Below are 22976 nucleotides of genomic sequence, written 5' to 3'. Positions count from 1 at the left end.
GGGAAAATAGATCGTCAGCAGCAGCAGCCCAGGGGGGGGGCGGGGGCACTATTTTTTGTTACTTTGTTAGTTCACTATTTTATTTAAATAATGTTGTTTATCAGTTATTGTGCTATTTTTATGTTGATTTGTGGAAAAATTCTGTTTGAAAACTTTAATGAAATATATCTTTTAAAAAGGTACTCACTCAATCAGTGCTCTTCAACCGTCTATCGTGAATTTTAACAATTAACATATCGGGCGGAATTCTCCGGATCCCGGTCGCGTATTTCTCGACGGAGCCGCGTTCGTGCTGGCCGCAGGATTCTCTCCTCCCGCCGCCCGGCCAATGGGATTTCCCATTCAAGCCCACCCCACTCCGTCAGGAAACCCGCGAGCGAGGCTACGCTGCCGGCGGGAACAGAGAATCCCAACGGCCGGGGAATTCCGGTCGTCATTCCCAGTTGTTCAGAATGTGAAACTCCCTTTGCCTGATCGCTTAACTTGTCCAGTTCCCCTTTGCAACTTGCTAGTCCCGCCAACCCAAACTTAAGATGTAAAACTTCATCCAAGGTGCGAGGGAATGCGGTGAGAAGGTGAAGTCCCAGGTTATATCCGTGGATTTGCCGCATCTTACCAACAAAAGTGTCTGCACTCTCCATCTCCTACCGACCAACCAACTTCATAACCAAGGTTACCCCCAATTCAAGCGCTCCAGTTTTTTGCCGATAATCTCATGAACATTATCAAAGGTTCAAGGAAGGGCAGAACGGTGGCACAGTGGTTAGCACTGCTGTCTATGGCACTGAGGACCTGGGTTTGAATCCCAGCCCTGGGTCACTGTACATAGAACATAGAACAATACAGCGCAGTACAGGCCCTTCGGCCCACGATGTTGCACCGAAACAAAAGCCATCTAACCTACACTATGCCATTATCATCCATATGTTTATCCAATAAACTTTTAGATGCCCTCAATGTTGGCGAGTTCACTACTGTAGCAGGTAGGGCATTCCACGGCCTCACTACTCTTTGCGTAAAGAACCTACCTCTGACCTCTGTCCTATATCTATTACCCCTCAGTTTAAAGTTATGTCCCCTCGTGCCAGCCATATCCATCCGCGGGAGAAGGCTCTCACTGTCCACCCTATCCAACCCCCTGATCATTTTGTATGCCTCTATTAAGTCTCCTCTTAACCTTCTTCTCTCCAACGAAAACAACCTCAAGTCCATCAGCCTTTCCTCATAAGATTTTCCCTCCATACCAGGCAACATCCTGGTAAATCTCCTCTGCACCCGCTCCAAAGCCTCCACGTCCTTCCTATAATGCGGTGACCAGAACTGTACGCAATACTCCAAATGCGGCTGTACCAGAGTTCTGTACAGCTGCAACATGACCTCCCGACTCCGGAACTCAATCCCTCTACCAATAAAGGCCAACACTCCACAGGCCTTCTTCACAACCCTATCAACCTGGGTGGCAACTTTCAGGGATCTATGTACATGGACACCTAGATCCCTCTGCTCATCCACACTTTCAAGAACTTTACCATTAGCCAAATATTCCACATTCTCCCCGTGGGGAGTTTGCACATTCTCCCCGTGTCTGCGTGGGTTTCACCCCCAGAACCCAAAGATGTGCAGGGTAGGTGGATTGGCCACGCTAAATTGTCCCTTAATGAGAAAAAATAATTGGGTACTCTAAATTTTTTTTTAAATCAAAGGTTCAAGGAGTAAACCTACAAACAGAGATGGACAACAAATGTAACTCTGCCCGTGTTTCGAGAACAGAAAATTATAGAAAAAAAACAAAACGTCAGCTCGGCCCCAGGCGCTGCGAAGGAAAGGAACCAGTACCGTGGTCAGTAGGGTAGAGCACAGAGGGCAGCACGGTAGCACAGAGGCTAGCACTGTTGCTTCACAGCGCCAGGGACCCGGACTCGATTCCCCACTTGGGTCACTGTCTGTGCGGAGTCTGCACGTTCTCCCCGTGTCTGCGTGGGTTTCCTCCGGGTTGTCATGCGAGAGTGCCTTTAAGAACTGGATGTTTAAGCAATGTACCTTTAAGAAAACAGTGATGTCATAGAGTGGGTGGAGCTCAGCTCAGTTCAGCCATTTTGCAGTTTGGTTTTGCAGTTTGAAAAGTGCCTGGCTGGTTTTGCTGAGAGCAGCTAAAAAGTGCCTGGCTGGTTTTGCTGAGAGCAGTTTAAAAGGAGAAAGCCAGTTTGAGACAGCAGCTTGAGAAGTTCTGGTTTGCTGTGATCTGCTTGAAGGGAGAAAGCCAGGTTTGAGACAGCAGCTTGGGTGTGTCTGTGTGTGTCCAGAGAGCTGCATGAAGTCACCCAAGCTAATATATCTCTGCCATAAAACAGAAAATATATATATCCTTTAACCTGATGTGATTTTGTTTAAAGGTGTTAAGTCTCTTGGAAGTTTGAAGGAACATTTTAAGGAGTTATTTACTGTTGCAATATTTTCTGAGTTATCTTTGAAGTAAGGGGTGTTAAGAGATCCAATGTTTATTTACGATGTTAAGTTGAGTTCATGGAATAAACAGTGTTTAGTGTTTAAAAACCCACGTGTCCATAATTGTAATCCCACACCTAGGGAACAAGCCGTGTGCTAGGAAAAGTAACAAATACATTAAAGAGAGAGGTTGGTTGAACTCCATGATACATTTTAGGGTTCTGAAAAGCCTCGCCCATAACAGTGTGCTCCGGTTTCCTCCCACAAGTCCCGAAAGATGTGCTCGTTAGGTGAATTAGACATTCTGAATTCTCCCTCTGTGTACCCGAACAGGCGCCGGAATGTGGCGACTAGGGGATTTTCACAGTAACTTAGTTGCAGTGTTAATGTAAGCCTACTTGTGACAATAAAGATTATTACAGAGAGGGTGACTTTTATTTTTAAGTCTGATGATCTGTGAGAGTGAGCATGTGCTGGGATTGGTAGATATGTTGTGCGGCAAGGATATTAAGGGGTATGGAACCACGGCAAGATGACATTGAGATACAGGTCAGCCGTGACTGAATGGTGGGGACAGGCTTGAATGGGGTTGAATGGCCTTTTCCTGTACACGTGTTCACTGCTTTTGTGACAGTCCATCGGCAATGTATCAACTACACCGAGCTCTCATCAATCCAATCGTTCGGTTTTAACCTCGGTAACAGAAAAGAGTTCGGACTAGATTTAACCACGCCCTGAATAGCTACGGAGGAAAGGGGAGCGCAGTTTTGCACAAATGTTACAATCGCAAAATGTTGCGGACGCTGGAATCCGAAACAAAAACAGAAATCGCTGGGGGAAAACTCAGGCAGCGCGTGTGGAGAGTTAACGCGTCCGTGTGACTCTTCCTCGGAGCTAAAGAGAGGGAGGAGCGTGCTGGATTTTATACTGTGCAAGAGGTGGTGGGAAGGGCTGGAGCGGAGGGGAAGGTCGGTGTTTGGTGGGAGCTGGGAGAGGCGGCAGCAAAGATCTGTACATCTCCAGCTGGAGGATGAGTTAACGGCAGGACAAGGTGCCTCTCAGTGGGTAAAGGTTCCCCGTTGCGAGTCTGCCCCGCCACCACGGACGGAGAATTTGGCCGCGTTGTTCACTGGCGGCGGGATTCTACTCCCCCCGCTTGTCGATGGGATTTCCCGTTGAATCCACCCCACACTACTGGGAAACGCACAGGAGGGGTGTGGGGGGCCGGTGGTACCAGAGTATCCCGCCCCCAGCGAACCGCTGCACAATCCCACCCAAGGTATCAGAATGTGTTAGTGGCTGAATAAAGGGCTCACGGACAGTTACACTCGAAGGAGAGATCGCAAACACATGCTGTTTGTGGTGTATATAAATGATTTGGAAGGTAACGTAGCTGGTCTGATTAGTAAGTTCGCAGACGACACAAAAATTCCCGTACCAGCCTCCCCGAACAGGTGCCGGAATGTGGCGACTAGGAGCTTTTCACAGTAACTTCATTTGAAGCCTGCTTGTGACAATAAGCGATTTCCATTTTTTCATTTCATTTTCAAATTGGTGGAGTTGGGGACAGTGAAGAGGATTGTCAGAGGATACAGCAGGATATAAACTGGTTGGAGGCTTGGGCGGGGAAACGGCAGATGGAGTTTAATCCGGACAAGTGTGAGGTAATGCACTTTGGAAAGTCCAATGCATGTAGGAATTACACAATAAATGGTAGAACGATTGTGAGTACTGACAGACAGAGAGATCTGGGCATGCATGTCCACCGATCACTAAAAGTGGCAACGCATGTGGATAAGGTGGTCAAGAAGGCATACAGCATGCTGGCCTTCATCAGTCAGGGCACTGAATATAAAAATTGGCAAGTCATGTTGCAGCTATACAGCACCTCAGTTAGGCCCACTTGGAATATTGCGCACAATTCTGGTCGCCACGCTACCAGAAGGATGTAGATGCTTTGGAGAGGGTACAGAAGCAGTTTACTAGGATGTGAAATGAAATGAAAATGAAATGAAAATGGCTTATTGTCACAAATAGGCTTCAAATGAAGTTACTGTGAAAAGCCCCGAGTCGCTACATTCCGCCGCTGCCTGTTCGGGGAGGCTGGTATGGGAATTGAACCGTGCTCTGCCGAGGTCTGCTTTTAAAGCCAGCTATTTAACCCTGTGCTAAACCAGCCCCATGTTGCCCGGTATGGAGGGCATTAGCTATGAGGAGAGGTTAGCTAAACTCGGTCTGTTCCCACTGGAACGACGGAGGTTGAGAGGCGACCTGATAGAGGTCTACAAAATTATGAGTGGCAGGGACAGAGTGGATAGTCAGCTGCTCTTTCCTAGGAGAGTCAAGTACTCGGGGACATAGGTTTAAAGCGTGTGAGGAAAAGTTTAGAACAGATGTGTGAGGCAAGTTTTTTTTACACAGAGGGTGGTAAATATATGGGACGCGCTGCCTGGGGAGGGGGTGGGAGCCGGTACGATAGCGGCATTTAAGGGACATCCAGACAAATAAATGAATAGGGTGGGAATGGAAGGATACGGACTCCGTACGTCCATATGGTTTTAATTTAAGCAGGTACCATGGTGAGCGCAGGCTTGGAGGGCCGAAGGGCCCGTTCCTGTGCTGGATTGTTCTCTGTTCTCTTTGTTCTTTGCTTGCGTTCCTTGTAATCTAAAGCGATTCTGGAAGTAACTGATAAACTAGATAGGGAGAAGCTGTTCTGCTAACAGAGGTGCCTCGGAAAAGTGGATACAGGTTGAGCATCCCTTATCCGAAATTCCGACAAACAAAAAATTCCAAAATCTCCACTTTATTTTGAGTGCCAACGTGATGTCACGAGTGGGAAATCCCACAAGGCTCTTGGCCAATGCGCAGTTCCCTACATTCCGCACATGCGCAGTTCCCGCAATTTCCAATGCATGCCGCATATGTGCCGTTCCAACGTTCCGCACATGTGCAGTTCCCACGCATGTCGCACATGCGCAGTTCCCACGCATGCCTCACATGTGCAGTTCCCAACGTTACACACATGTGCAGTTCCCAACGTTACACACATGTGCAGTTCCCAACGTTCTGCACATGCGCAGTTCCCACGCATGCCGCACATGTGCAGTTCCCAACGTTCCGCACATGTGCAGTTCCCACGCATGCCGCACATGTGCAGTTCCCAACGTTCCGCACATGTGCAGTTCCCACGCATGCCGCACATGTGCAGTTCCCAACGTTACACACATGTGCAGTTCCCAACGTTCCGCACATGCGCAGTTCCCACGCATGCCGCACATGTGCAGTTCCGAACGTTCCGCACATGTGCAGTTCCCACGCATGCCGCACATGTGCAGTTCCCAATGTTCCGCTCATGTGCAGTTCCATCGCAGGCCGCACATGTGCAGTTCCCAATGTTCCGCACATGTGCAGTTCCCACGCATGCCGCACATGTGCAGTTCCCAATGTTCCGCACATGTGCAGTTCCCACGCATGCCTCACATGCGCAGTTCCCACGCATGCCGCACATGTGCAGTTCCCAACGTTCCGCATATGTGCAGTTCCCACGCATGCCGCACATGTGCAGTTCCCAACGTTCCGCACATGTGCAGTTCCCACGCATGCCGCACATGTGCAGTTCCCAACGTTCCGCACATGTGCAGTTCCATCGCATGCCACACATGTGCAGTTCCCAATGTTCCGCACATGTGCAGTTCCCACGCATGCCGCACATGTGCAGTTCCCAATGTTCCGCACATGTGCAGTTCCCACGCATGCCTCACATGTGCAGTTCCCACGCATGCCGCACATGTGCAGTTCCCAATGTTCCGCACATGTGCAGTTCCCACGCATGCCTCACATGTGCAGTTCCCACGCATGCCTCACATGCGCAGTTCCCACGCATGCCGCACATGTGCAGTTCCCAACGTTCTGCACATGTGCAGTTCCCACGCATGCCTCACATGCGCAGTTCCCACGCATGCCGCACATGTGCAGTTCCCAACGTTCCGCACATGTGCAGTTCCCACGCATGCCGCACATGTGCAGTTCCCAACGTTCCGCACATGTGCAGTTCCATCGCATGCCACACATGTGCAGTTCCCACGCATGCCGCACATGTGCAGTTCCCAATGTTCCGCACATGTGCAGTTCCCACGCATGCCTCACATGGGCAGTTCCCACGCATGCCGCACATGTGCAGTTCCCAATGTTCCGCACATGTGCAGTTCCCACGCATGCCTCACATGTGCAGTTCCCACGCATGCCTCACATGCGCAGTTCCCACGCATGCCGCACATGTGCAGTTCCCAATGTTCCGCACATGTGCAGTTCCCACGAATGCCTCACATGTGCAGTTCCCACGCATGCCGCACATGTGCAGTTCCCAACGTTCCGCACATGTGCGGTTTCCAATGTTCCACAAATTAGCAGTTCCCAACGTTCCGCACAGTTGCAACCGCGCGCCACACATGCATGGTATGTCCCAAAATCCGAAAAATTCCAAAATCTGATACACACTCGGCCCCAAGCACTTCGGATAAGGGATTTTCAACCTACATGATCTTCAAATCTCAGCCAGGCGATTCAAGAGGGAAATTAGGAAACGCTCATTCTGACGAAGGGGGCGGAGGAGAGGGGGAGGAGATGTGAAGGGGGCGGAGGAGAGGGGGAGGAGATGTGAAGGGGGAGGAGATGTGAAGGGGGCGGAGGAGAGGGGGAGGAGATGTGAAGGGGGTGGAGGAGAGGGGGAGGAGATGTGAAGGGGGCAGAGGAGAGGGGGAGGAGATGTGAAGGGGGCGGAGGAGAGGGGGAGGAGATGTGAAGGGGGCGGAGGAGAGGGGGAGGAGATGTGAAGGGGGCGGAGGAGAGGGGGAGGAGATGTGAAGGGGGCAGAGGAGAGGGGGAGGAGATGTGAAGGGGCGGAGGAGAGGGGGAGGAGATGTGAAGGGGGAGGAGATGTGAAGGGGGCGGAGGAGGGGGGAGGAGATGTGAAGGGGGTGGAGGAGAGGGGGAGGAGATGTGAAGGGGGCGGAGGAGAGGGGGAGGAAATGTGAAGGGGGCGGAGGAGAGGAGGAGAAGATGTGAAGGGGGCAGAGGAGAGGGGGAGGAGATGTGAAGGGGGCGGAGGAGAGGGGGAGGAGATGTGAAGGGGGCGGAGGAGAGGGGGAGGAGATGTGAAGGGGCGGAGGAGAGGGGGAGGAGATGTGAAGGGGGCAGAGGAGAGGGGCAGGAGATGTGAAGGGGGCGGGCACGGATAGGAGGGGGACCGACATAATTTGTCATGAGGTTCATTTACTGCCTCAGCGGACACCACGCTGGCAACTGTTCATCCATGTCACACCGAGGACGATTAACCTCCTGTGCTAGCGTCACCACAGATTGAACTCTGAGCACTTTATTAACACACAAGTTAACTTACAACAGAGGCTACTTAAAAATTTTGCAGCGACTTCGAATCATTTCGTTAGGATTAGACAATCTGCTGACCTCTTTGAAAGGCGTTACTTAGTCACCTTTCAAGTGATAAGTAAAAACCCTCGAAAACAAGCATCCGTGAAATCCCGACCAGTTTGGGTCCGTCTTGGCATCATCCCCATGAGATGACATTCTGCTCCCGACTGCCCCAGCGAAGGTCACAACTAATTGCATATTAAATGCCAACACTGAGAAAATCCTTCGACGTACAGCCCCTTCATTCGTAAGGTTCAGTAACATTGGTGCCCACAAGTGCCAGGCAGTGACCATCTCCGACAAGAGAGGATCTAACCACTGCCCCTTGACATTCAATAGCATCACCATCGCTGAATCCCTCCACTATCAACATCCTGGGGGTTACCATTGATCAGAAGCTGAACTGGACCCAGCCACATTAATACTGTGGCTATCAGAGCAGGTCAGAGGCTGGGAATCCTGCGGAGAGTAACTCACCTCCTGACCCCCCCCCAAAGCCTGTCCACTATCTACAAGGCACAAGTCAGGAGTGTGAGGGAATACTCTCCACTTGCCTGGACAGAGGATCCCACTGCTGGCGGCACGGGAGCACAGTGGTTAGCACTGCTGCCTCATGGCGCCAGGGTCCCAGGTTCGATTCCCGGCTTGGGTCACTGTCTGTGCGGAGTCTGCACGTTTCGGTGTCTGCGTGGGTTTCCTCCGGGTGCTCCGGTTTCCTCCCGCATGTCCCGAAAGACTTAGGTAATTTGGACATTCTGAATTCTCCCTCTGTGTACCCGACCAGATGCCGGAATATGGCGACTAGGGGCTTTTCACAGTAACATAATTGCAGTATTAATGTAAGCTACTTGTGACAATAAAGATTATCATTAAAAGATTATCAGCTCCAACGACACTCAGGACGCTCAACACCATCCAGGAAAAAGCAGCCCCCCGCTTGATCGGTGCCCCATCCACAAACATTCACTCCCTCCGCCCCCGACGCACAGCGGCGGCCGTGTGCACCGTCTACAAGACGCCCCGCAGCCACTCGCTCCTTCGACAGCACCTTCCAAACCCGCCACCTCTACCGTCTAGAAGGACGAGGGCGGCAGCAGATGCTCGGGGAACACCCCCGCCTGCAAGTTCCCCCCTCCGAGCCTCTCGCCATCCCGACTCGGAAATATATCGGCCGTTCCTTCGCTATGGCTGGGGTCAAAATCCGGTCCTCTCTCCCTAACAGCACTATGGGTGTACCTACACCACACGGGGACTGCAGCAGGTTCAAGATGGCGGCTCACCCACCACCTTCTCGGGGGGCAATTAGGGACGGGCAATGAGCGCTGGGCCTAGCCAACGACGCCATCCCACAAATGATTTTTTTTTAAATCAGGGCCCCTTTCTGACATAGGTCGAGAGACACAATAGAATTGGAAGGTCCTCGGTGGAACTGTCTATTCGAGTAAGTGAGGCAGGCGAGAGGGGTAACGGTAGACCTTTGGGAAAATGGACGCTAGAAGAAAACCCATCTCAGGATGTAACTGGATGGATATGAGGGGGAAGCAAGCAATGGTCGTCCCAACACAGCTGGGCAACGAAGATGGGGAGCTGCGGGCAGATAGCGAAGGCGGCCATCTCAAAGGGGTGGGGGGGTCATCACTTACAGACACAATGGTTGAGGAACACATTGCCTGTTTCATCAATACAATTATCCTCATCAGTTAACCTTTTCAGTCCTGGTGCAGTGTAGCTTAACAACCCAAGAGCTCTGTTGAAAGCCAACACGAAAGGTAGCCAGGCCGACTTGAATAATAAGAACATAAGAACTAGGAGCAGGAGTAGGCCACCTGGCCCCTCGAGCCTGCTCCACCATTCAATGAGATCATGGCTGATCTTTTGTGGACTCAGCTCCACTTTCCGGCACGAACACCATAACCCTTAATCCCTTTATTCTTCAAAAAACTATCTATCTTTATCTTAAAAACATTTAATGAAGGAGCCTCTACTGCTTCACTGGGCAAGGAATTCCATAGATTCACAACCCTTTGGGTGAAGAAGTTCCGACTAAACTCAGTCCTAAATCTACTTCCCCTTATTTTGAGACTATGCCCCCTAGTTCTGCTTTCACCCGCCAGTGGAAACAACCTGCCCGCATCTATCCTATCTATTCCCGTCATAATTTTATACGTTTCTTTCAGATCCCCCCGCATCCTTCTAAATTCCAACAAGTACAGTCCCAGTCTATTCAACCTCTCCTTGTAATCCAACCCCTTCAGCTCTGGGATTAACCTAGTGAATCTCCTCTGCACACCCTCCAGTGCCAGTATGTCCTTTCTCAAGTAAGGAGATCAAAACTGAACACAATACTCCAGGTGTGGCCTCACTAACACATTATGCAATTGCAGCAGAACCTCCCGAGTCTTAAACTCCATCCCTCTAGCAATGAAGGACAAAATTCCATTTGCCTTCTTAATCACCTGTTGCACCTGTAAACCAATTTTTTGGGACTCGTGCACTAGCACACCCAGGTCTCTCTGCACAGCAGCATGTTTTAATATTTTATCATTTAAATAATAATCCCTTTTGCTGTGATTCCTACCAAAATGGATAACGTCACATTTGTCAACATAATACTCCGCAGTCAGTGTTCAGAGGCGAGGGGTTTCATTTCTTTCAGACCCCCTTTCACTATTCAAGGCAATAACCTTTTTTTTATTTGTTTATGGGATGTGGGCCTCGCTGGCTGGGCCGGCATTTATTGGCCAACCCTGAGGGCATTTAAGAGTCTCCCACATTGCTGTGGGTCTGGAGTCGCGTGTAGACCTGACCAGGTCAGGATGGCACAGTGGTTAGCAGCGCTGCCTCACAGCTCCAGGGTTCCAGGTTCGATTCCCGGCCTGGGTCACTGTCTGTGTCAAGTTTGCACGTTCTCCCCGTGTCTGCGTGGGTTTCCTCCGGGCGCTCCGGTTTCCTTCCACAGTCCAAAGATATGCAGGTTAAGTGGATTGGCCGTGATAAATTGTCCCTTAGTGTCCAAAGATGGGCAGGTTAAGTGGATTGGCCGTGCTAAATTTTCCCTTAGTGCCCAAAGATGGGCAGGTTAGGTGGATTAGCCGTGCTAATTTGCCCCTTAGTGTCCATAGATGTGCAGGTTAGGTGGATTGGCCGCGCTAAATTGTCCCTTAGTATCCAAAGATGTGCGGGTTAGGGGGATTGGCCGTGCTAAATTGCCCCTTAGTGTCCAAAGATGTGCAGGTTAGGTGGATTGGCCGTACTAAATTGTCCCCTTAGTATCCAAAGATGTGCAGGTTAGGTGTATTGGCCGTGCTAAATTGCCCCTTAGTGTCCAAAGATGTGCAGGTTAGGTAGATTGGCCGTGCTAAATTGTCCCTTAGTGTCCAAAGATGTGCAGGTTAGGTGGATTGGCCGTGCTAAATTACCCCTTAGTGTCCAAAGATGTGCAGGTTAGGTGGATTGGCCGTGCTAAATTACCCCTTAGTGTCCAAAGATGTGCAGGTTAGGTGGATTGGCCGTGCTAAATTACCCCTTAGTGTCCAAAGATGTGCAGGTTAGGTGGATTGGCCGCGCTAAATTGCCCCTTAGTGTCCCAAGATGGCGCATGCGCGGGAGCGTCAGCGTGTGCTGGCGTCATCCCAGCGCATGCGCAGGGGGGTTCGTCTCCGCGTCGGCCATCGCGGAGGAATAGCAGCCGACACGGAGGAATAGAGTGCCCCCACGGCACAGGCCCGCCCGTGGATCGGTGGACTCCGATCGCGGGCCAGGCCGCCGTGGGGGCACCTCCCAGGGCCTGATCCCCCCGTGCCCCCCCGAGGCCGCCCACGCAGCCAGGTCCCGCCGGTAAGTACCTGTTGTAATTTACGCCGGGGGGAGCGGCCGAAAACGGGCGGCCACTCGGCCCATCGCGGGCCGGAGAATCGCTGGGGGGGGGTGGCGCTTCCAGCTGTCGCCGACCGGCGCAGCGCGATTCCCGCCCCCGCCAAATCCCCGCCGCCGGAGAATTCGGCACCCGGCGGGGGCGGGATTCCCCCGGAGGGGGGTCGGAGAATCCCGTCCCTTATCTCTGTCCGAAATGGTTTACCCTGAATCCTCAGACTGTGACCCCTGGTTCTGGACACACCCACCATTGGTAACATCTTCCCTGCATCTACCCTGTCTAGTCCTGTTAGAATTGTATAAGTCTCTATGAGATCCTCCCTCATTCGCCTGAACTCCGGCGAGAACAATCCCAACCGAGTCAATCTTTCTTCATATGACAGTCCCGCCATCCCTGGAATCAGCCGGGTAAACCTTCGCTGCGCTCCCTCGAGAGCGAGAACATCCTTCCTCAGAGAAGGAGAGCAAAACTGCACACTATATTCCAAGTGTGGCCTCACCAAGGCCCTGTACAATTGCAACGACACATCCAAGAGATGGCACCTCCGACAGTGCAAGCATTCCCTCAGCACGAGCAGTGGGACCTGGATTACGTGCACCAAGCTCTGGAGCGGGACTCGATTCTAACTCAAGAAGCGAGGTGACCGCCTAAGTGGCCACTAACACCAGGGAGGCAGCATATCTCCTTTTAATGGATGTCGCAAAATCCGTGCTACATCTCCTTGTGCGTTCCGGGGATGATTCGGAGATTCTGAAGTGTCTGCAAATTTGGTCCAATGATTTCCTGATGGAATCTCCAGCATTCCTCACTAAATCAGGGAACTTTGCGGGAAAGAGCGCACGGTGGGGAAAAGTGGGATCAGCCGTTTGGTGTAGCACTCTCACTGAAGTCAGCGCGGAAGCCCTCACGCTGATATTCCCATTTTCCAGCATCGCCAATGACTCAACCCCACCCCCCCCCAACTAATTCAGTAAATCCAATCTCATGCCGCAAAGTGTGTAATTCAGATGGTAATAGGTTCCAGGCGTTATTGACAGGGCCTGCTGTTCCGTAGTGTCTGCCCCCTTGCAGGGCAGAGCGAACCACCAGAATAATCAAAGGACAATTGATCAACCCTGATCCCCATGAACATGCGGAAACAAGCCACCCTTACCCGTTTAGCCAGCTTGACGGCGTCGGAGGTGAGGCGGTCTCTCAGTTGCTGGTCCAGCTGGGCAGCAGGAGCGATCTCCACCACCTTCTGGTGACGTCGCTGGATGGAGCAGTCTCTCTCGTATAGGTGGATCACATTGCCGTACTTGTCGCCTGAGGGAGAGAGCAAGCACAGGTTTCAGTAACTGGAGACGCCCCGACGTTTCATTAGTTCGACTGTGAGTTGACGTCTGCCTCTCGGCGACACACATCAGCGATCGGGTGCTGGCGGCAGCTGCTTTGGTCATTGGTAGGCAGAGGCGTGGCGGGTACTGTCGCTGGACTAGTAATCCAGAGACCCAGAGTCATTCGCTGGCGATCCGGGTTCGAATCCCACCACGACAGGTGGTGAAATTTGAATTAAATTTTAAAAATAACTCAGCTAAAAGTCTAAAGGTGACCCGGGAACCTTTATCGGCTGTGGTTAAAAACCCATCTGGTTCACCAAGGTCCTTCAGGGAAGGGAATCTGCCACCCTTACCCAATCTGGCCTACGTGACTCCAGACCCACAGCAATGCGGCTGACTCTTAAATGCCCTCAGGGATGGGCAATAAATGCCGGCCTAGCCATCAGCGCCCACATCCCATGAACGTATTTACAGTGGTTAGCACCGCTGCTTCACAGCGCCGGGGTCCCGAGTTCGATTCCCGGCTCGGGTCACTGTCTGTGCGGAGTTTGCACGTTCTCCCCCGTGTCTGCGTGGGTTTCCTCCGGGCGCTCCGGTTTCCTCCCACAAGCCCCGAAAGACGTGCTTGTTGGGTGAATTGGACATTCTGAATTCTCCCTCTGTGTACCCGAACAGGCGCCGGAATGTGGCGACGAGGGGATTTTCACAGTAACTTCATTGCAGTGTTAATGTAAGCCTACTTGTGACAATGAGAAAGATTATTATTATTAAAGTGAAGGTTACGGTGTGCTTTACAAACGGGTGCCAGGAAACGGGAGCCGCGAGGTTAGAAGCAGCGAGCAGAAACTTGATTGAATAGGTGCGTTTCGCGAGGCGTTTAGGAGGTGGATAGTGTTCGGGAGAAATTCCAGAGAGCATCATCGAGATGGGTGAAGACTTTGGAATCAATGCATTAGAAACTGTGCAGTAAAGTTTCACTCGGGAGCTGGGGGAGTCTTGAGTTACCTTACAAGGAATCCAGCAATCCAGAGATATCCACGGTGATTCTCTGGGGATGGGGGTTCGAATCTCGCCATGGCAGACGGAGAAATTTATTTTAATATTTCAATAAACATCTGGAATTAAAAGGTCTAATGGTCACCACGAAACCATTGCCGATTGTCGAAAATACCCATCTGGTTCACTAATGACCCCCTTTAGGGAAGGAAATCTGCCGTCCTCACCCCGGTCTGGCCTACACGTGACTCCAGAGCCACAGCCATGTGGTTGATTCGGAAAACGTCCTCTGGAGTTCAGTTCAGCTTACGTGGATAGGGCGAGAGACTGGGCCGAGGTAGGGTGCTCTTTCGGCGGGTCGGTGCAGGCTCGATGGGCCGAATTCCACTGTAGGAATTCGATGGAAATAGGGAAACGCAATAAATGCTGATCCAGCCAGCGACGCCCACATCCCAAAGATGATTTTTTTGGAAGACTGAAGGTCCCACAAGCAGGGCCTGTATCCATTGGAGTTTAGAAGATTGAGAGGTGATCTTATTGAAACATACAAGATGCTGATGGATCCTGAAATGATGTTTCTCCTTCTGGTCGAGACTGTGACTGGGCGTCAGAGTTTAAAAATAAGTGGGTCTCCCATTTAGGATTAGGATGAGAAGGGGGTTTTTCCCTCAGAGGGTCATGAATCTCTGGAATACTCTTTCCCGGAAAGAAGTGCAGACAGGATCGATGAACGTTCTGTAAGGCCGAGGTAGACAGACTCTTGACTAACCAGGGAGTCAAAGGCTAATCGGGGGATAGGCGGGAGTGCAATGGGGGGAGCAATGCAGCTAGGGGGGGACCTAGCTGGGGCGCGGGGGGGGTGGGGGGGGGGGGGGGGGGGGGGAGGCGGGTTCCTGCTGGAATGGTCAAGGGGGAGCTGGAGTTGGTAGAGGAGGTCGTAGCGGGGGTCTGCCGCTGTGGGGAATGGGCCGTGCGGGGGGCGCGGGCACGTGGCTGGCCTAGGTTGGTGGAATTGCGGATAGCGATGAGGACTGTCTGAGGATACAGCAGGATTTAGATTGTCTGGAGACTTGGGCGGAGAGATGGCAGATGGAGTTTAATCCGGACAAATGTGAGGTAATGCATTTTGGAAGGGCTAATGCAGGTAGGGAATATACAGCGAATGGTAGAACCCTCAAGAGTATTGAAAGTCAAAGAGATCTAGGAGTACAGGTCCACAGGTCATTGAAAGGGGCAACACAGGTGGAGAAGGTAGTCAAGAAGGCATACGGCATGCTTGCCTTCATTGGCCGGGGCATTGAGTATAAGAATTGGCAAGTCATGTTGCAGCTGTATAGAACCTTAGTTAGGCCACACTTGGAGTATAGTGTTCAATTCTGGTCGCCACACTACCAGAAGGATGTGGAGGCTTTAGAGAGGGTGCAGAAGAGATTTACCAGAATGTTGCCTGGTATGGAGGGCATAAGCTATGAGGAGCGATTGAATAAACTCGGTTTGTTCTCACTGGAACGAAGGAGGTTGAGGGGCGACCTGATAGAGGTATACAAAATTATGAGGGGCATAGACAGAGTGGATAGTCAGAGGCTTTTCCCCAGGGTAGAGGAGTCAATTACTAGGGGGCATAGGTTTAAGGTGAGAGGGGCAAAGTTTAGAGTAGATGTACGAGGCAAGTTTTTTACGCAGAGGGTAGTGGGTGCCTGGAACTCACTACCGGAGGAGGTAGTGGAAGCAGGGACGATAGGGACATTTAAGGGGCATCTTGACAAATATATGAATAGGATGGGAATAGAAGGATACGGACCCAGGAAGTGTAGAAGATTGTAGTTTAGTCGGGCAGTATGGTCGGCACGGGCTTGGAGGGCCGAAGGGCCTGTTCCTGTGCTGTACATTTCTTTGTTCTTTGTTGTTCTAGGAAGGGATATGGCTACAGTAACTTCATTGCAGCGTTAATGTAAGCCCGCTTGTGACAATAATAAAGATTATCGTTATTATTATTAGATCATGGGCTGGATTCTCCGATTTTCAGGCTATGTCCCCACGCCGTCGTGGGAACGGTGGCATTTTACGACAGACAAAATGGCGTAAAACGGCCACCGATCTTCCATTTGACCGGGGGCGAGTAGGCAGCCGGCTCTAATTGTTGATACGGCCCCGAGAATTGCCAGGTGCGCGGCCGCGTGCAATGGCCGGGCCGTGCTTCATGCAACGGCCGCGTACGGACCCGGCCCGCAAAGTAGTCCCTCCCTTTCTCCAGCTCGTGCGCCCCGGACCATCCCCCACAATGCCCCGAGCCCTTGATACCAATATTGGCCAAAACCCTCAGCACATCCTTGTGCCGCATCCCTCCAATGAGGAGATTTATTTTATTTGCGAAGTGAGAGAACATGATCTGGAAGGCGCTGCCTGACGAGGCAGTGAGAAGCATTTCAAATAATAACTTTTCCAAAGGAAAGTGGACAAATACATATAAAGTAAACATCCGTGAGGCTAAGCGACAGAAACAGGGAAGTATTTTGAGCATTACCCAAGTTACGCTGATAGACCTAAAACATGAGAATTGTTCCTTTCTCCACAGATGTGGCCTGACCCTGCTCAGTGTTTCCAGCATTTTCCTTAGACGACAGACTTAGAACATAGAACAATACAGCGCAGTACAGGCCCTTCGGCCCACGATGTTGCACCGAAACAAAAGCCATCTAACCTACACTATGCCATTATCATCCATATGTTTATCCAATAAACTTCTAAATGCCCTCAATGTTGGCGAGTTCACCACTGTAGCAGGTAGGGCATTCCACGGCCTCACTACTCTTTGCGTAAAGAACCTACCCCTGACCTCTGTCCTATATCTATTACCCCTCAGTTTAAGGCTATACTTACCAAGTATCTGTACCTCGATGTGCCTGGGCCTCTCGAGGAACCGCTCTATGAACAGGGCCCCGTTGCCAAATGCGGACAGCGCCTCAGAGTAAGCTCGCTGGTAGTTCTCCTCCAGCTCCTGCATTCACAAGGAAGTTTACAGATCATCTCGCGCTTCAATCTCTCAAAAACAGACCCATGATTAAGCCCCTGTCACACCGGCACCTTTCCCCAGCTTTCTGGTCCGATTGACCTGCTCCCCACGATACGAGATCACGGCTGACCTGTGGACTATCTTCCTATACCTGCCTTCGGCCTATATCCCTTAATACCATCGCTTCACAAAACCTCAGATTTAAAATGAACAGATCTGGCATCAATTGCCGTCTATGTAAGAGAGTTCCAAACCTCTACCAGCCTTTGAGTGAAGAAGTTCTTCCTAACCTCTCTCCTGAACGGTCTAGCCCTAATTCTGAGACCATTCCCTCTAATTTTAGAATCTCCAACCAGTGGAAATAGTTAATCCACATTGTCTACTGGGCTGCACAGTGGCACAGTGGTTAGCACCGCTGCCTCATAGCTCCAAGGGACCCGGGTTCGATTCCGGCCTCGGGTGACTGTCTGTGCGGAGTCTGCATGTTCTCCCCGTGTCTGCGTGGGTTTCCTCTGACAGTCCTAAGATGTGCGGGTTAGGTGGATTGGCCGTGCTAAGTTGCCCCTTGGTGTCAGAAAGGTTAGGTGGGGTTACTGGGGTACGGAGATAGGGAGGAGGTGTGGGCTTAAATGAGGTGCTCTTTCCAAGGGCCAGTGCAGACTCGATGGGCCAAGTGGCCACCTTCTACACTGGAGGGATTCTGTGGATTCTATTCTTCCCTGTAAATATCTAGAACACTTCGATCAGATCACCCTTTAACCTTCCAAATTCGAGAGAAAACAGGCCTAATTTGCACCATCTCTCCTCAACTTCACCCCTGTGGTCCGGGTATCATTCCTTTTTTTAAATTTTCCACTTAAGGTGCAATTTAGCGCGGCCAATCGACCTACCCTGCACATCTTTGGGTTGTGGGGGTGAGACCCACGCAGACACGGGGAGAATGTGCAAACTCCACACGGACAGTGACCCAGAGCCGGGATCGAACCCGGGTCCTGTGAGGCGGCAGTGCTAACCACTGCGCCGCCGTGCCACCCGTCGAGGCATCATTCTTGTAAACCTACGCTGCACTCCCTCCCAGGCCAAAATATCCTGCCTGAGGTGTGCAGCCCAGATCAGCTCACAGTGACTCCAAGTGCGTAGATGTACATAGCTCCTGCGGTTCACAGTAAATGGGCTGAACTCAGAAGGTAATGTAGAAGTAATTTTAAAAGACATTTGAGGGATGAGGAAATCTCAGGGTTGAGGATAGAAAGTGGAAGCGGACGGGTCGGGGCCGGGGTGGGATGGGGCATGTGTGGGCCGACTAAGAATGCTGCTCTTTCGAAAAATCAGCACTGGAGTTACGAGCCAAATGGTTTCTGTAATAGCCCGTGCGGGGCCTAGGAGCTGGAAATGGTCATCTTCCCGTGGCCCTCGGGGTGTACCAGCTCCCCGGCCAGGGATCTCTCCTAACCTCTGTGTAAAAGGTCGACCTGTAAGGCACCAACCAGAGAGGAAGCTGGCAGGGAACTACAGGCTTATCATAGAATTTAGCGCAGAAGGAGGCCATTCGGCCCATCGAGTCTGCACCGGCTCTTGCAAAGAGCACCCTACCCAAGGTCCACACCTCCACCCGATCCCCATGACCCAGTAAACTCCACCTAACCTGCACATCTTTGGACACTAAGGGGAAATTTAGCACGGCCAATCCACCTAACCTGCACATCTTTGGACACTAAGGGACAATTTAGCACGGCCAATCCACCTAACCTGCACATCTTTGGACACTAAGGGGAAATTTAGCGTAGTCAATCCACCTAACCTGCACATCTTTGGACACTAAGGGGAAATTTAGCACGGCCAATCCACCTAACCTGCACATCTTTGGACACTAAGGGGAAATTTAGCACGGCCAATCCACCTAACCTGCACATCTTTGGACACTAAGGGACAATTTAGCACGGCCAATCCACCTAACCTGCACATCTTTGGACACTAAGGGGAAATTTAGCGTAGTCAATCCACCTAACCTGCACATCTTTGGACTCTAAGGGACAATTTAGCACGTCCAATCCACCTAACCTGCACATCTTTGGACTGTGGGAGGAAACCGGAGCACCCGGAGGAAACCCACGCACACACGGGGAGAACGTGCAGACTCCGCACAGACAGTGACCCAAGCCGAGAATCGAACTTGGGACCCTGGAGCCGTGAACCACTGTGCTACCGTGCTGTTAATAAAAACTTTGTTTCTTTATTTAACTTGTTAAAGACTCTTTATTTGCCGCAGGTTCCTGTGAAACAAGAGAACTCGGGAACTGCGGGGGTGTAAGATTGAGACAAGCGAACTCGCTCCCTCTCTGCGGAGGGTTCAAAGGCAGGCGAAGGCCAAGAACCGTTTTTCTGGATTTTGCCCCTCTCTTTGGTGCCTGGAATGGTTCATTCACCGTTCGGGAAACGGGACAGGTACGAGAGTTTGAGCTTTCCGTCGGGGCGGTGCAGTTGAAGGCCCTGGAAATCCCTCGCCTGCTTACCTCATAGCTGCGAACCACTCTCATTCCTCTGCCGCCACCTCCGTACGCAGCCTTGAAGATGATTGGGTAACCGTACGTGTTGGCAAACTCCTGGGCCTCGGCCAGGGACGTCACGGGCTTGCCGGTGCCTGCCACGACCGGCACACCTGAATGGGGAAAAGGACAGACAGATGTTCCAGCTGCACATGACAAAGGTGGGTGTTCCCTCACCGAGGGGCTCTCACAGGAGCACGGGAACAGGAGGAGGCCATTCAGCCCGTCGAGCCGGCTCCCCATATTCGACACGATCGTGCTGATCGGACAAGTCAATGCCTTTTACGCCCACGATCCCCATTACCCTTTCCGTTATTGTTAATCATAAGACCATAAGACAGAGGAGCAGAATTAGACCACTCGGCCCATCGAGTCTGCTCCCCCATTCCATCATGGCTGATATTTTTCTCATCTCCATTCTCCTGCCTTCTCCTTCATAAGACAGTCCCACCATCCCTGGGCAAGTCTGGTGAACCTTCGTCACACTCCCTCTCGGGCAACAATATCCTTTCTGAGGTCAGGGGACCAAAACTGCTCTCAGTGCTCCAGGTGCGGCCGAACCAAGCTCCCATACCATTGAAGCAAGGCCTCACTACTCTTGCACTCGAATCCTCTTGCGATAAAGGCTAACATTCGATTAGACTTCTTAATACTAAACAGTGAGGAGGATAGCCTTAGATTACAGGAGGATATAGTTGGGCTGGTCAGATGGCAGCACGGTAGCACAAGTGGTTAGCACTGTGGCTTCACAACGCCAGGGTCCCAGGTTCGATTCCCCACTGGGTCACTGTCTGTGCGGAGTCTGCACATTCTCCCCCGTGTCTGCGTGGGTTTCCTCCGGGTGCTCCGGTTTCCTCCCACAGCCCAAAGATGTGCAGGTTAGGTGGATTGGCCGTGCTAAATTGCCCTGAGTGACCAAAAAGGTTAGGAGGGGTTATTGGGTTACAGGGATAGGGTGGAAGTGAGGGCTTAAGTGGGTCGGTGCAGAATGTTCTTGTGGGCTGATCAGAAGCAAATGCAGTTCAATCCGGATCAGTGTGAGGTGATGCACTTGGGCAGGACAAACAAGGCGAGGGAATACAGGATAAACGGCAGGACCCTGGGAAGCACCGAGGATCAGAGGGACCTTGCTGAGCATGTACACCCGTCCCTTCAGGTAGCAGAGCAGGTGGACACAGTGGTTAAGAAGGCTGATGGTACACTTGCCTTTATTAGCCGAGGCGTGGAGTTTGAGAGCAGGGAGGTTATGCTGGAACTGTATAAAACGTTGGTTAGGCCCCAGCCAGAGTATTGTGAGCAGTTCTGGAATCCACATTATAGGAGGGATGTGATCGCACTGGAAAGGGTGCAGAGGAGATTTACCAGGATGTTGCCTGGGCTGGAGAGTTTCAGTTATGAAGAGAGATTGGATAGACTGGGGTTGTTTTCCTTGGAGCAGAGGAGACTGAGGGGGGACGGGATTGAGATGTATAAAATGGTGAGGGGTGTGGATAGAGCCATAGAAGTCCTACAGTGCAGAATAAGGCCATTCGGCCCATCACGTCTGCACTGACCCTCTGAAAGGGCACCCTACCTAGGCCCAGTCCCCCCACCAAATCCCCATAACCCCACCTGACCTGCACATCTTTGGACACTAGGGGGCAATTTATCACGGCCAATCCGCCTTACCTGAACTTATTTGGACTGTGGGAGGAAACCGGAGCACCCGGAGGAAACCCACGCAGACACGGGGAGAAATTGCAAACTCCACGCCCAACGTCGCAATTGAACCCGGGTCCCTGGCGCTGCGAGGCAGTGGTGCTAACCACTGTGCCACCACGCTGCCCTGAGCTAGAGTGGACAGGAGGAAACGTTTCCCCCTTGGTGGAGGGGTCAATGACCAGGGGACAGAGATTTAAGGTGAGGGGCAGGAGGTTTCGAGGGGATGTGAGGAAAAACCTTTTCACCCAGAGGGGGGAGGGAGTCTGGAACTCGCTGCCTGAAAGGGTGGTGGAGGCAGAGACCCTCAGAACACTTAAGAAGTATTTAGATGTGCGCTTGCGATGTCGGGGCCTACAAGGCTGTGGGCCGCGTGCTGGGAAATGGGATTAGAATAGTTAGCTGGTTGTTCGTGACCGGGGCAGTCGCGATGGACCGAGGGGTCTTTTCTGTGCCGTAGACCTGTATTACTCTCTGATGCTAATAACTTGCTGCAACCGCATGTTCAGTGACTTAAGGGCAAGGACACCCAGTGTTAGACGTTTAGCTGCTGTTGTCTAAAGAGTCAATGGTTCTCCCCCTTTTCACAAACACCTTTATTTCACTTTGACAGACGCTGCAAAAAATTGCAAACTCCACGCCCAATGTCGCAATTGAACCCTTGTCCCTAGCGCTGCGAGGCAGTGGTGCTAACCACTGTGCCACCACGCTAAATTGTCCCTTAGTGTCCAAAGATGTGCAGGTTAGGTGGATTGGCCGTGCTAAATTGCCCCTTAGTGTCCAAAGATGTACAGGTTAGGTGGATTGGCCCTGCTAAATTGTCCCTTAGTGTCCAAAGATGTGCGGGTTAGGTGGATTGGCCGTGCTAAATTGTCCCTTAGTGTCCACAGATGTGTTGGTTAGGTGGATTGGCGTGCTAAATTGTCCCTTAGTGTCCAAAGATGTGCGGGTTAGGTGGATTGGCCGTACTAAATTGCCCCTTAGAGTCCAAAGATGAGCAGGTTAGGTGGATTGGCCGTGCTAAATTGCCCCTTAGTGTCCAAAGATGTGCAGGTTAGGTGGATTGGCCGTGCTAAATTGCCCCTTCGTGTCCAAAGATGTGTGGGTTAGGTGGATTGGCCGTGCTAAATTGCCCCTTAGTGTCCAAAGATGTGCAGGTTAGGTGGATTGGCCGTGCTAAATTGCCCCTTAGTATCCAAAGATGTGCGGGTTAGGTGGATTGGCCGTGCTAAATTGCCCCTTAGTGTCCAAAGATGTGCGGGTTAGGTGGATTGGCCGTGCTAAATTGCCCCTTAGTGTCCAAAGATGGGCAGGTTAGGTGGATTGGCCGTGCTCAATGCACGGGGTTACGGGGCTAGGACTGGGGAGTGGTCCTAGGTGGGGTGCTCTTACGGAGGGCCGGTGCAGACTCGATGGGCCGAATGGCCTCCTCCTGCACTGCAGGGATTCTATGGAGTCGACGTTAAAACAGGCACAACGTTGTGCGGTAATGCTGCTGCAGAAAAACGGTTTTGTCTTTCCTTAGTGGGCCACAACAGTAATATTCGGCGCAGGATCGGCAGCACGCCATTCGGCAGGGCCCGATAACGTTCCTGCAAAATCTGGCAGATGGCAAAAATCGCAAACGACAAACAGACTTTCCAATGGGAGTC

General features: G+C 51.7%; 1 protein-coding gene across 5 annotated transcripts in view; it reads right to left on the bottom strand.

Moving 5' to 3' along the window:
- Positions 1–22976, bottom strand: part of LOC140399972 (pyruvate carboxylase, mitochondrial-like) — a 445397-nt gene that overhangs the window by 316045 nt on the left and 106376 nt on the right. For all 5 annotated transcript variants that reach the window (XM_072489467.1, XM_072489471.1, XM_072489470.1 and 2 more), the window contains 3 exons: positions 19594–19739; positions 16948–17065; positions 12906–13057 (listed from right to left, as the gene is read on the bottom strand). In XM_072489467.1, the coding sequence (XP_072345568.1) occupies positions 12906–13057; positions 16948–17065; positions 19594–19739 (416 nt within the window). The remainder of the gene's footprint in view (positions 1–12905; positions 13058–16947; positions 17066–19593; positions 19740–22976) is intronic.

This window comes from Scyliorhinus torazame, chromosome 24 (genome assembly GCF_047496885.1).
Source record: "Scyliorhinus torazame isolate Kashiwa2021f chromosome 24, sScyTor2.1, whole genome shotgun sequence".
Classification (NCBI taxonomy): Eukaryota; Metazoa; Chordata; class Chondrichthyes; order Carcharhiniformes; family Scyliorhinidae; genus Scyliorhinus; species Scyliorhinus torazame.
Note: the sequence above shows the minus strand (reverse complement) of the source record. Positions and strands in the feature narration are given on the sequence as shown.